Source organism: Cardiocondyla obscurior, linkage group LG04 (genome assembly GCF_019399895.1).
Source record: "Cardiocondyla obscurior isolate alpha-2009 linkage group LG04, Cobs3.1, whole genome shotgun sequence".
In the NCBI taxonomy this organism is placed as follows: Eukaryota; Metazoa; Arthropoda; class Insecta; order Hymenoptera; family Formicidae; genus Cardiocondyla; species Cardiocondyla obscurior.
Window position 1 is genome coordinate 4025843 of NC_091867.1, and position 14833 is coordinate 4040675.

Genomic DNA, 14833 nt, shown 5'->3' on the forward strand with positions numbered 1-14833 from the left:
GTTACGTTATATCATTATGTTTATAATGAATAATTACGGTGCATAAAATGCGGCACAGTAATTTTTCCGGATATGAAAAATTGTACGTTATTTTACGGTTAAAACCTACGGTAAATTACGTCTTTGCATTGCTCCGCGATATTCCAAAGGAAACAGTTTCGGTAACAACTATAAATAAAACAGCCAGCAAGACGTGCCGCAACAGTTGACGTTCGCACGTCATTAAGTGAATTGTAGAGGTATTGTTCATTATATTAACGACATTTGTTATTGCTACTATCGTAATTAATTAAAAACGCCGCTCGGAATGATGAATCGCAGGATAGTTGATACGATTCCGTATTTTTCGATTATTCAAAATTCGCATAAATATGTTAATATGCTTATCATTGTTTCGACAGACATCGACATACATCGACAGATATTTTTTCAGCTCTCTTATATTAACTACGAAATCATTGATTTTCCGTGCGCTTCATATTTCTGAACTAAGTTACATAATAATAACGTTACCCGTTACTTTATTTGTGTGTAATTAAATCCATATTTTATCGACAGTTATTTAATTAAATTCAGTTATAGATTGCTATATAAAATATTGATTTCCATTACGCTCGGCATTTTTGGCGCCAGATAATAAGGTGGCAATCTTTTATCTTATATTATTTCCATATAATTAAATTCGCGATCATTGATATTATGCACTGTAGGCAAAGCTTTATTCCGATGTCTTCTGATTAAAGGGGATTTCGAAGCATCTTCGGTAATACAAAGTTATATTGTTATTCATAACAGGTAGAGAGAGGTAGTTTCGCGAAGCCTGTAGCAAAGCCCATTATCTTAACGCGACTATGACGGCAGTCTTAAAATTGGACGCATCTCTTGGTAGTCTAATTACTCATTAGCCGGGCCAGCCGGTGATTCGAACATTATCTTAACACAGCCGAAAACTTGGCAGCGGCTATTATAGCCGCTCGTAGATCCGTTTTCACGGCTGCTTTAACCAGACGCGGTAACAGGTTTCAGATCCCGATTTCGTCTGAATTATACGCTATATTAAATTACTCGGCTTGCATCACCATTACAGTTTGTCGCTCGGCAAAGTAGATGTGGGGAAACTATTTCTGTTGGATCATTACCGTTAGTTAATGGGTACGAAGCCACGCAGAATTCATATGTTAGCGAATTGTGGAATAACTAAGTGCTCCCTATTGTGACACTTTGCATAACACGTGGCGCGTTCACAGCTATGTGCTCACGCGTTCTTACATTAATATATACCGTTAACGATTGCCGCCACGTCGTATTAAAATAAAAATATATATATTATTTTCTTTTTGTAAAATTTCCTTTAAATTCTTTATGATACTAAGCAATGAAAAATAATATTCAAAAATAATACCAATTAGGATCTGTAACAATGTTGTTACACAATCTGCGCTTCTTGTTATAGCAATAGAACGGGAGAATGTTATTAAACTCGAAATACGATATTAGCTTATTATATTACGTTGTGCGTTAACATTACGTAGACATACATCCCGCGCGCTTTTTTCCCCGGCTTGCTTGACGCAGAGCAAGAAACGTAGCGCGCTTTCGTATAGATACCAGTCTGCTCATTCGAGTCCCGAAGGCAGAGACGCCGTCGACGATAAATACATATTCAATACGGTGCATGTATTTTAATAAAATGTTATAAAATAACATGTGAAAGTCGTTTCACTACGGAGCGAATGTAATACTATGCTCTTAGCGTCACCGTCGTACTTATAAATGACTCGTACCACTGCCGTGAAACAAGGTCGTTGACTCGCGAATAATATCCACCACGGCAATAACAGAAGATACCGCTCCGGCGAGATACGGCATATATCTTCCGCTAATTAGCATTCATCTAGCCGTGGCTGATATGGCGAGTAGTATCAGCGTAACGCGAATATACGTTAATTCCACGATCCATTCCGGTACCCCGCTAGCTTTGCGCCTTTGCTGTTTCGCCGAACCGTATTCCGCGATCGCACAATGTAAACGGAGCGCCGGGCGTCATTCCGATGCATCGAGCCCAGCGTACACGTGCGCGTAGCAGCTTCCGTGCGTAACAGGAACAGACGTGTTCGTCGTGATAACCTGCCTCCAGGACGTGTGGAATTACTCGATAAGCTCACGTTCCACCAGGCCGGAGCCAATTCTAGGTTGCGCGGAAGAAAACATCCCTACGCTGTCAGCGTTTCCCCGAGAGTCGAGGGTAAACAACATGACTAATGGTAATGCTGATGTCCTGGTGCGACTGCAGGATTAAATCGTGCCGATAAATGCTTCTGCAAGAGCGCGACGGTCTTCGTTACTTCCGCGTATTAATAACGCGACAAGCAACTTATTACTATTATTATTAGTATTATTAATTTACATAAATATTTCAGTGCCATTAGCTACATCGGATTTGTGATGTAGTGATAATTAAATTAGCATCACCTCGTTCGATTTGTACGATTTTACGGAGAGAGGATGAGTGAAATTCCTATAATTTTTTTCGGAATAACGTTGAAGCGAACAATTGATGCCCATAGCAGTCTACGCAAACAAGTAAAAACACAAAATTGTGTAATATGCATATATTAAAATAATTCAAGTATCTTATGAACTCTCGATAAAGGTACTGGGTGTACACTTTTCATTTTAGATTATCGGAATATCCTAAGAATGCTCGCGAGCAATAATACGCACAAAAACGTAATATAGAATATTAAACTGAAAGCGTGTCTATTTAAAAATGCAGGAAACGGTTAATCACATTATTGTAGAACGTGTTTAGTAAAATCTTTTTATTAAACTGGAAACATGTCGGAAAGCAGGTTTTATAATAAATTGAATCGGCGAGCATGTACGTACGATAATTAATCAAAGAGTGCGCTTTGTAATGTTCAGTGTACACGGTATTCAATACTCTCTGTTCGTTGAATCTGCTATCTTCGTTAAATTCCGCAGCACGTACTGCAAAGCGACGTGTTTATTATATTCGCAGAATAACCCATCTGCCTTCGGATTATCTGTACGTTGTAGAAAGATCTCATAATATTTGAGTGAATATCTGATCTGACATTTTCGTAATATTTCTATTTAGACCGCGAGGCTGCTAACCGAATTTTAAAAGCTTTAAACGACCGAGGACACCCAATAATTCCAGTTAATTATATTTGCGGCCTGATTAAATAATCTGCAATTTTTTTTTATCCCACCGTAGACTCGACGCGCGGGAATTATTTGTATGTAGTTATGCGCGCACGGAAAAATCTGCATGAAAATATGACTGCAAGAAATGGCTGCTAATAAGAGAAGAGAAATAGGCCGTAGTTTCTCGCGCCGTAGTTAAGAAATATGATTGTGTGATTGCGTCTGGCGCAATAACATCCCTTAGACAACTCGTGCATGGCATAGAGTTGGACTAGTCACTTGTTATGCATGATATATTGTGGCATGCTTTCTACGTGTCTTCGTTATATCCCTGTTTATATCTTCCCGCCGTATACGATAGCGCGCTCCATTATGCGAATATTGAGAATAACACAATTCTTATCTCCCGGCATATAACTGGCAGATGAACGTTAAAATCGTAGAATGCTTAGTTAAAACATGTAAATATGCGATTTGGAAATACCACGGCCACGTGCCGTGCTCGGCCTAAGAAATACGTCCCGTAAATTATTGCATACTTGTTCGAATGGTTAACGAGTAGAAATAGCTTGGCACGTAGTCACGTTTAATTCGAATAACTTTTACCGAAATGTAAATCGCGGTCAAAGGACATTAATTATGCCGCATGAGTAAATCAAGACAAACAAGGATAGGCCCATTTTACAATTCGCGTGCAAAATGGCCATTACATGCATTTAACGATGCTTTACAAAATTTATACATCGATATAACGAAGAGATTATTAATCATTTATAAAGATTTTATTGTAATTTTATGTTATTCGTGATTAGTGCAGATAAAATATAAAATTCACCGATTGTATTGATACCGAATGCAACTTAATTAGATTAAATATAATAAATGCTTTATTGTCGCGCAATTATATTTTATTTATGTCAATACATGTTACTATTTAATAACTAGTTAATTCAGTATTTCGGAGCTAAATATCCACGCGCGTTTAAATATATATTTATAAATGGTATTAAAATGAAATTAAATGAAGCATGTGGTGTAAAATACGTAACGATTCGTTGCAATTACACTCGGCGGTTCTGTGTTCTTCGTAAATTTTTTCTTTAATATTTTAAGTATGTTTATTCTAACTTTGGCAAAGAATGCATGAACTATCGTCCGCTTAAAAAAATTTGATTAAACGTCGACGGAATATTCTTCTACCGAAGTAAACAAACATTTTTTGCAAAATGAAAGTTGTATACTATAACCCTGCATCTTTGTGCATTTTTGCATCTTTTTAAAATTAAAATTAATTAAAATTAAAAAAAAAAGTTTAAAAATATCTATTTGAACCTTATAATTTATACATAGAGAAACATAAACTTTGTTTTCCGTTAAAACGGTGTTAAAACTATCTTCATACATCAAAATTGCTGCAAAGTAGACTTGACTTACTCTATCGTGAATTTTATGTTGCGATGTTTATATTACACTAGAATACTAGATTGACGAATTCTTATTTCGCGAGCGGGGACATTTGCATCGTACATATGTCGATAAAATATAAATAAATCTTACGCGTTTCTACTCATATTCAATAACAACCTGTCATGGCGAAACTCGCGACACAACTTTGCATACGTATATAACAAAAGTTGGAAACTTATAAGACGTCAGAAAGTTTCTAAGATAATACAACAAGACGCAAACGGGCTCTGGCAACGTCGGCAGCACTACAACTTTCCCAATTTGCTATCTATGACTACAACTGCAGATTCTAACTCAATACACGCCCCTTAATATTCATCAAATTGGCCAAGCGTATAACATCTTTAAGACGTTGTCCAACTTAGCCCAGATCAACTAGATAATACTTGTGCTAACTTTTCCAACTAGACACATTAGACATACGTGGCACAGTTAAGTCGGATGGCACGTCGCGGCATTTTGCGAGAGACGGTATTAATGATATAACGCAGCTTATATGGCATTGTCGTTCTAAAATTTCAATATCACGATCTAGTCATTTCTTGAGACAAATTGCGTTCAAATTGTGCTTCTACTTCGTTATTATAAATTCATACAATTATAATTATTAATGTAATAAAATGTTCGTTCAAATGTAAAGAATGCCTTCGTTTATTCAGTTACATGCAAACATTCCTTTGTCCAAATTTATGCAGAATAAATTCTCTACTGTATAGGTTTCATCATGACGTAATGCAATGGATATCTGATTACAATGCGGATAACGTTATTGAAATCTGCACTAGAATCAATATACAACTAGTGAGAATTCCAATATCGATACGGATACTGATGCACTGTAAATTATATAAATGCCCCGAGCATTGCTCATTTGCTCTCAGCTGTGCTAGATAAACTATATGTCACTCATTTCAGTGCCGAGATATCAATACTCTTTTTTATTCGAATTAGCAAGGATTTTTAATTAATTAAAAACTAAGAGCATACATTAATATTTTGAACTCTCTGAATTATTATTTAAGATATTTTTTCCCGTTGTGAATTAACGTATCGTCAAATTAATTCAATTTAAAAAAATTAATTCTAATAATTTGGCTTTAAATTTAAAGCGAATATTTTGAACGAAACTGATTCCTTCCAGCTTTCTTCCCTAAGCATTGTGCAGCAAATGCGTCTGAGTGAATAGTTTTTAATTATGTGAGTATGCGAAAAACATTACGCTTGTACGTTATTTCAGCGGTTCTTCATGAAGGCATAAAGTATCCTGGATATATCATGAAGTTTTCATAACTCACGCCACTTACCGTGAATATATGCTCAGCCTAGCCGCATCGCCGGCATTACCCCTCGCGCTGCGCGACATTTTATTCTACATTTATGATCACTATAAGCTAAGATCGTTATTCCTGCAGCCGTATTTTTCACCATTATCGGCTAATAGACTCATAAATCGGCATATGACATAAATGAAAAATTGCAGTGGCCGTGCATCGTTATAACACGATGAATGAATTGGATTTAAAGTATCAGATTTATAATAGTACCAAAAAACTCGTTTAGCAATAACTTTATCACATTTTTCACTTTATCTCTTTAATTGACGTAATTAGGAGAGGTAAATTATATTGACGTCGGCAATCATCGAGAATGCAAATGCATGTTGGAGAAAACTTGAATATTTCAGCCGTATATCTAAGTGAGTGAAATAAATTTTTTATCTTGTATTAGGTACAGAAATAACATTACATCGATGATTTTAACCATCGAGAACCAGATAATAACTATTTACCGTTCGCGTCTAACTTTAGCAATAATTATTTAGATGTATTACCTTTCCATGAAAATAGATATTGCTACCGGTTGTCAAACATTTCCCGGATGGAAGTAATAATTTATTTTTTCTTTAACAATTCAGCAATGAATCGTGTAAAAGAAAACGAAAGAGAATTAATGCCAAGTGGTTGATAAATTACGAAAACATTCGTCAACGCGCATTGCCTTTCGTTTTTTCTTTTTTTTTTGTTTTTTTTGCGGCCTTAATTACAACATCAATGATACATCGATGTAAACTTATCTTCCGTTACGGCGGCCTTAATCTACTTTAAGTGCACTCCTACGTTTGGCGATTCGGTTCGAATTAAGACGCAAGAACCGTCGCAGAAGTCTGTTTGCTGCCGCGACAGTGAAATACAGCGGTCCTCGTTAGCGAAATTTCGGTATTATCAACTCATTAACATATCGTCCCCGGGACGAAATGGAGATAAGAACGTTAATCTCCGTTAAGTGCATTCGAGTCCGTCGATTCGTTCGGAATAACAGCGCGGCAGGCACCCTTTTCCGGTCTCCTCGGTGCTTTGTCTTTCGACCACCCGCTGGAGGATACCACAAACGTTGTCCGCCTGCAATATGGCTCGCGATCCTGCACATAACGGCCCGCACTTTGACAAGTTTACGACGTTTAACGGGATGCAAATGCGGAGCAGAGGCACGTCCGCGCGCGGGTCCAGTTTGGACTATAAAGAGCGGAATACACGAGATGTCGGGAAATAAAAGGAGAGAGAAATGGAATAAGAGAGAGACCAAGAAAAAAGAGAGAGAGCGAAGAGGGAAAATTACTTAGTGTACAGGAAGAGTAGCGCAGTATACTCTAATCCTTGTATAACGGGTGAGGAAAGACGCATCGGCACCAGGAATTGGCCAAACGCCAACTGTTAGACAGTAGAAACGGTTGTTTCAACTGCAAACTATATCACTGCTAACTTGCCATAGCCGCGGCGCGTATATGCGCGCGGAGAACACGCGAGAACGAGCTTAAGTACGTACGGCCACCAGTTGCCTCTCCTCTCTCTCTTTCTCTCTCTTGCCGGCTTATAATAATAGATTACGCGTTATATCTTCCGCAACTTTATCACCGCGGCGGACCGTAACGCAGGTTGTGTATTGAAAAAATAATCGACAAAGTGCCCAAAGCATGATTTTAAAACCGAAGATATCTTCGCAATTGTTATTTTACCGAAAATGCAACATGAAAATCTTCGAGTCTCGTTTATTTTAAATTTAAATATAATTTACACCGCTGCATCTAACGCGAATACAAAATTGACGTGGCGTCTTTATTTAAGCTAGATTTAATCCAACCTGCTGTTTAACGAATGATACGTGCGAATTACATGGTGCAGACGTTACTAGTATAGATCGTACCTTTTATTAACGCTGGCTGTTCGAGTATTAAACCTTTCCTTCAATTGAATGTTATTTATATCGTCGCGCTAATTATTTTATAGATTCGATGAGGCGGGTATATTAGGTAACATTCTGTCGTAATGGCGCGCGAAAAAGGCCAGGGTGCTCGAAAATATTTACGGAGCCCGTGTTTCCATAAGTTTCCATGGCTTTTGGGTAACTGCCGCTCGTCTATGTCTCTTACCATTCGGTATATTTACGCCAGTACTAGACTTTGCAGACGAGTGTTTTCGTCTCGCTGGCTATATCGTTGGCAGCTTGCTACGTATATACGCAGCGAACCTACACGTACGTAAGTACTTACGACCACCAGTTGCCGCCTCTTTCCCTGGCGTTACATCCATCGAAGTATAAAGCGTCGTTCAGCGGCGTGGACGGGATGGTTTATTGATCATTGCGGCGGAAGCAAGAATTACTTTCGTTCGCGCTTTTACATCGTAAATATAAAAGAAACATCTCGGTCCTGACAATCGTGCTGAAATATGGTTCGCTGCATTAATAAAAAAAAAAAAAAAAAAAAAAAAAAAAAACCTCTTTCGCGAACAATACTTATTAAAAGAAAAAAAAGTAATACGTGAAATATGTGGAACTTATAATTGTTTCACGTCATTTGTTTAGGACTAGCGTTGTATTTCTCGCGTGTGACCCGCGGCACTTTCACACCTGGTGTATGTTAGGTATCAAATAAAATTGTATTACGATTATATTACTTAAACGATAGCAAAATCGCAATGTTGCGCCACAAACTATTTGAATAACTAACTATCGATCATGACCATTCGCTCATTATTGTATACAATGGCCGCGCGCAATGATCCGTGAAACCTCTATATTAGCATACGCATCAGGATGAAGCGCAATAATGATAATATCAATATTTTAGGTAAACGTAATTGGTATAATTAGAGGAATGATCTCTGCATATGTATGTATCTTTACTTGGTATAAAATTTCGATGGATTTTCAATACAATTATGAAACGGTGAAACGAGACTCGTTATACATATACACTTGAAATGATCCATCTTTCCCTCTAATGAGAGGCAGGACGTAAATATCAATGGATAACTAGCAAATACAGGCGCGCATTAGAGATCCTATTTAACGCTTCCGTCATTTCCCAGTTAGTTGATATTGATATAGTAAGCCGATTTTGCAATACGCGGAAACGTTCCTACGTATCGCAAATGATCGATTGCAGTTCTCATAAAACATGACACAATAATTCAATTCCTGCATTCAAAACATACCGCCATTCCTGCGCGCAAAGTTGCACGTGTAACGAGCGACCGGCGCCCCGGCAGGACGTATTACAATTTCGCTGAGGTCGGTCAGCCCCGCGAAAGGCGAGCATTCCGGTTTTATTTCCGTCGTAGCCTCTAACGAGATATTGATACAGCAACGAGACCACCCAATAACTTTTCCACCCCAGAATCGCGTATATAGACTCTTCCGCAGTCACTCGTCGTTACGCGGAGGATGGGCCTCGGTAAATCCACGTTAGTATGTGCGGAGGGTTGTGAGCGTACCCTGAGTAACCACCCTTCTTGTTCTCGAGCACCGTCTATAACATCGTTCCTGAGTTCCAGGACGTAGCTGGACGACTTGAAAATTTATTACCGGGATAGGAAAGAAAAAAAAGCTGCGGAGAACCCGACTTCCTGGCGATATACTTGCCTCTGCGTCTGACCCTTAATTCCCTCGGGACAGACAGAAGTAGCGACTTTAAATTGCGTACACCGCTTAACCGGTAGATTTTCCGGAGCTCGAGATAAAATGTTTCCTGATACCCCTTTAGTCCCGACCGCAATATTTGCGTAAGAAGCACCGTGCTCGAAATGCTCGCGGAGGCCCTTTCGCATTTTGTTTTACGGCAGTAATTTAAGGGAGGCCGTAACGCACGCATCGATATAAAATGAAAATGTTTAATATTTTCTCGACGCACTGGCGAACTAGACTAGGTGCTCTCATCGTTTTTACTCACTCGAATAGACATGGTTATGGCCGAGTTTATTCATGAATATAACACACTTATTCGTGTATATAGGGAACGAATAAAATCGTCCATAAAATCTCGTCGTTACATTGAGAATTCAACGCGTAGAATATATGCCGGAAGGTTGTCTTTATATGCGGCGCACGCAACGAAGGTCTGAGCCCTCATAAAGCCGACTTGTATAAAGCGTTACTTAAATGTACCGTGAACAGATCATCCATCCTGAAAGCGATCCGCGATCTCGGTTGGTGGATACTTTCATCTTTACCACGATAATCCGCGGTAGGGAGGACTCGCGAATACGTACGACGAAAATCTCGACTCCGCAAAAAAAAAACAAAAAAACAATCGTCGATGCACGCGCAGTATTTCAGTATATACGAAGAATTACATAGCGAAAATATTGTCACATGTACCGTTCATTTGTCACTCGCTAGGAAAAACGTTTCTTCATTCGTACGGTTAGTTCGATATTTTTATATCTCGCGGAAACCAGCTGTCAGTTGCACCAAAAATAAACTGACCGCGCCGAAATTCACTGGCTGTGATGCACGCGACTCGCAAATCATACCGGCAATTATTCACGTCTCCATGAGCCGGAACGTATGAAAAATATGATGCATTTAGTATATTGGATGATATTAATTTCGTGATGGGTACGTATATTAGTAAACGCATTCGCGCGAGTCGCAGACGCAAAATTTAATGAAGTCTTTCAACGCGTACGCACGCATAGATTTTTAAATAAATTTCATATTTTTAATTTAATTTTAGTTCTTAATAAATCTTACAAATCTCAACAAAAATAATTAATATACATATACGTATATACGTATGTTAAATTAATAATTTGAAACTTTATGTGGAATATTTTTTACAAATTATACCGGTATGAATTCGAAAAAAAGATTGAATATCACATAAAAGAGAGAATTGTGAAGCAAAAAGTTAAAATAATTTATATGTAAATTTATAGCAGGCAATAAGAGAAAGTACATAATATCAAATATTTTTCTAAGAAAACATGATTATAGATATTTCTAATTACTTTTTTCCATCAGTATAATTAATTAAAACTAAAGTGCTGTCCTCGTCAGGCGAAAGGCTATACAACAAATACGAACAACGAAATCGATCGTATGTTATCAGCAGCATTCTGCTAAGTGTTACCCGTATATCCAACAGAAATTGTCTTACCGTTTATAGATGAAAACGAATATCATTCTCGGTTCAATTTCAAGATAACGTGGCTGATATCATATCGAAAGATACTCCGAGAGAAACCTGAGCTCAAGCCTGATCATCCACCGGCAACGTCACAACCTACTGCGTTCACTCGTATGAATCAATCGTGAAAGGACGGGCGGCTCTCCTTTCATTCGAGATAAAGAGATGCCGCCGTTGCTAGCGATACACGTTTGTTTCATACATGTGTCGATATTTCTTTAACATTTAATAATATATATTTCTCCCTTTTTTTTCACAATAATAATAATTGTCACTTAAAAAGTACTACGATGCTTCGTGTAGAGCATAAATGTGAACTCGAGACCGAACATGAAGATATATTCTTTGCTCCCGATCGCAATTTCTTCCAAAAAGCGTTTGACGCGTTCCGCCCTTTGCTGATGGCATCGGGAAAAAATCCAGGTGCCCGCAAGTATTTACGCAGCCGCGCTTCCGTAATCTTGGAAAGGCAACGGCATTTGCGTCACTATAAATACATTCTTCATCCATTCAGTACCTTTAGGTATATTTCTTTAACAAATTTCTACAATCTGCCTATATACTTAAAATATGTACGTTGTGTACATCACCAATTTAAATAGATTATACTAAACCATGTTTTTTATAGAACAGATTTTTCTTGGATCTCTTAATGATTGTAACGATGACATATTTACTATTGGCTGTTCCATATCAAGCTGCCTTTCAGATAAAGAAACGTTTACTTTATTGGACAATTTGCAAAAATATTCTACTTTTTCTTTGTTGCGTGGACGTTATCATTAATTTTATGACGGGGTAAATAATTTTAATAAAAAAATGCAAACTTAATTAATATTAATTTAATGTAAAAATAATTTCTGTAATTTTTTTTTTCTAATAATTTCAATATCATAAAATTCATTAAAGTAACTATAAAATTAAACATTTCTTTATTTTTTACCGAGCAGATACTTCGATAAACTGCATCACGTTGTCGTGATGAAACCGAGAAAAATAATGAAGAGATACATAAGATACGGCACTTTCCTGCCAGATTTGCTGGCCTCTACACCAACAGATATCTTTTTTATTAAAACATGGCAGAATGATATAGTCATACGCGAGCTGATATCTTTGATATACGGATTCCGCGTGTTCTCTCTGAATTCCTACCTAACGAAGATCGCTCGTGCGTACAATATTTCGATGGCTCTCTACGAGGTTTGCGTTATGATATTTTGGATAATAATAGCTTTCCATTGGCATTCGTGTCTCTATTGGGTCGTGCCAATAGCGACGACTTCTATGCATTTACCAAAGCGACCAGACGACGATTCCTGGATGCACGAGTTTAATCTTTGGGAAGAATCCGAAAGTTTACAGTACCAGTATAGTCTCTTACGAGCCATTACGACTTTTCTATCGTCGAGCTTTTTACATAGAAGACCAAGAAACGGAGCGGACCTCACGTTGACGATTTTCTTAAACCTCTGGGGATCTATATTTATTTTACTGCTAATAGCGCGCGTAAGTCGGCTTTACAAAAGCGTCAACAGCTCTAGAATAAAATATCAAGACGTCATGGTAGAGGTAAAGCGGTACATGGAGTGCCGACAATTACCTTACGCGACTCAGCAACGTATCGTCTCTTACTACGAGTATTGCTTTCGGTATCGATATTTCGACGAATTCAAGATCCTTAGCACGTTGTCACCGCATATGCGCCAGGAGATCGATATGCACGTCTGCCGTAAGGTCGTGGAAAACGTTACGTTTTTTAACAATCTACCATTCTCGCTACTGACGCGCATCGTCGCTCTGATAAAGTCCGAGATCTTTTTAACGAACGACGTGATTGTACGAGCCAATACACCAGGTGACTGCATGTACTTTATCGCCAGCGGTACGGTGGCTATTTATACGGGTTCCGGAAAGGAAGTGTGTCACTTGGAGGATGGGGCGTACTTTGGGGAGATCGCGCTGGTAATGCCGGACGAGCGAAGAGTGGCCAGCGTCGTCGCCGTCGAGATCTGCGAATTGTACCGTCTGAACCGCGCGGACTTCGCCAGGACGATTCATCCCTATCCTATGCTTTGGGAGCAAATAAAAAAAGTTGCTGTCGAAAGACACGAGCGAACAGCCATACTGGATATGCATTAAACTTGGCGAACTTGTTGTAGCGCATTTAATACACGGTTATAAGAGTTGCCGTTAAATTGTTACGATTGTAAGAATTGTTAATGATCGTTGACGATAATAGCGGAAAATTGTTAAGGAACCGATAAATTTCAAGAGCCCGATAACTGTTTCTCGTAACCCAACATTAGGGCAGATTTATTACCCTGGACGTGGATCAAGAAGATCGCGATCGTGCGCCGCGAAAGACTACAATTTTCAATGTACTGTAGATCATCGGTAATATCATGTAGCAAGAAGAATGCGTGATCACTTCTTAAGATGAATTCGTGATAATTACAGTTTAGCGCTGCCGCATCACGACCGGAACTCGGACTCGTTGTTTTGCGCACGTCAAAAAATCAAGTTGATTCGAAATGCATCGCGCGTATCAAACGTATCGAGCTTTGAATCGGCAAGTGGAGCACTTAATATAATGGAACGAGAAACGGAAGGACGGTCTCTTCGCTTTGTGGCCGTGCATCGGCGCAACTAGCTCACGCTATTAATACTTATCGGCCGGTGGGATCATTATCTTTAGCGCTGGTTGTAAGATCCGTAGTTGATTGTAGTCGGTGTCCCGGGATATTGCATTAAGAATACGCGTGTAACGAGAAGAGGCCTGATTTACTTGACGATGCGTGCTTATCTGAAAGATTCGCATATCGAGTTAGCCCGACCGGTTCTACCTGAATATCTGCGTGACGCGATGCAACGATACGTTATCCGTTATTAATGAATGCAGTTTTCACGATAATTGTTTTTTGTCGTTGCTGAACGAACTTGTTCTTTCACCGGCCGTGGAATGTCTAAGCAGGAAAACTTCGATGGCACGCGTAAATAATTGGTATGCATGTATGTTAAAAGAAGAAAAAAAAAAAAAAAAAAAAAAAAAAGGGGAAAAAAATAGTAACTAACTTATTATTAGATCCAGGTGCACGGTAGCGTGGCAACAAGTCCGCGCCACGATGATATATCGCACTTCTCTGATGTTAAATGCGACAAATATGTATCCCGATTATCCTGCGTTCGCAAAAAGCAGTATGAACTACCGCAAAAGAGAAAAGCGAGCTTTGGTTACCGCGCCGTCGCACGCAGTAAGGACAAAGCGAAGCGTGCAAATCGTCGAGACGCATACGAAGTAGTATAATAAATACGCATTAATTATTCAAAGGGGGAAAAAAAAAAAGAGAGAGAAAGCTGCTACACATATATGTCGGCGAGTTTAATGCACAAATTTAATGACAAGCTGCGTTACCATTGTAAATACCGGTAATTCGCGAGGGAGGAAGGGGAGGAATTTTACGTGTAATAATTGATGATCGCGCCGTAACAGTCGGGTCGACAAATCTATCACGCTAATAACACGGTAATATCTCTCCGACGAAGGGAATTGCGCTTACATTAGATAAAAGCAATTAATATACTCTACCACTGGCGGTCATGGGTGGCCGATCGCGCAGAACCTCACGCCTCGCTTGGCCTCACCGTGGAAACGGCGCGTTATCCGATGACGACGGCTTGGCCGGCGAGAGCCGCCCATTCGATGAGAAACAATGGTTCGCGCGCATC

At 38.9% G+C, this 14833-nt stretch overlaps 2 protein-coding genes across 5 annotated transcripts in view; one reads left to right on the forward strand and one right to left on the reverse strand.

The window, feature by feature from the left end:
* Ten-a (tenascin accessory) overlaps positions 1–14833 on the reverse strand; it is a 448965-nt gene that overhangs the window by 419622 nt on the left and 14510 nt on the right. The window lies entirely within an intron of this gene.
* Positions 7709–13860, forward strand: LOC139101590 (potassium/sodium hyperpolarization-activated cyclic nucleotide-gated channel 2). The gene is made up of 3 exons (XM_070654847.1): positions 7709–11685; positions 11733–11902; positions 12055–13860. The coding sequence occupies exons 1-3, from the start codon at positions 11395–11397 to the stop codon at positions 13244–13246; spliced, it is 1653 nt and encodes a 550-aa protein (XP_070510948.1). The 5' UTR covers positions 7709–11394; the 3' UTR covers positions 13247–13860.

Bases quoted from the DNA above. Each gene is read 5' to 3' on its own strand.
- LOC139101590 (XM_070654847.1), top strand. From the start codon at position 11,395: ATGCTTCGTGTAGAGCATAAATGTGAACTCGAGACCGAACATGAAGAT. The intron at 11,686-11,732 runs GTACATCACCAA...TGTTTTTTATAG, and splicing joins ACTTAAAATATGTACGTTGT to AACAGATTTTTCTTGGATCT. The intron at 11,903-12,054 runs GTAAATAATTTT...TTTACCGAGCAG, and splicing joins ATCATTAATTTTATGACGGG to ATACTTCGATAAACTGCATC.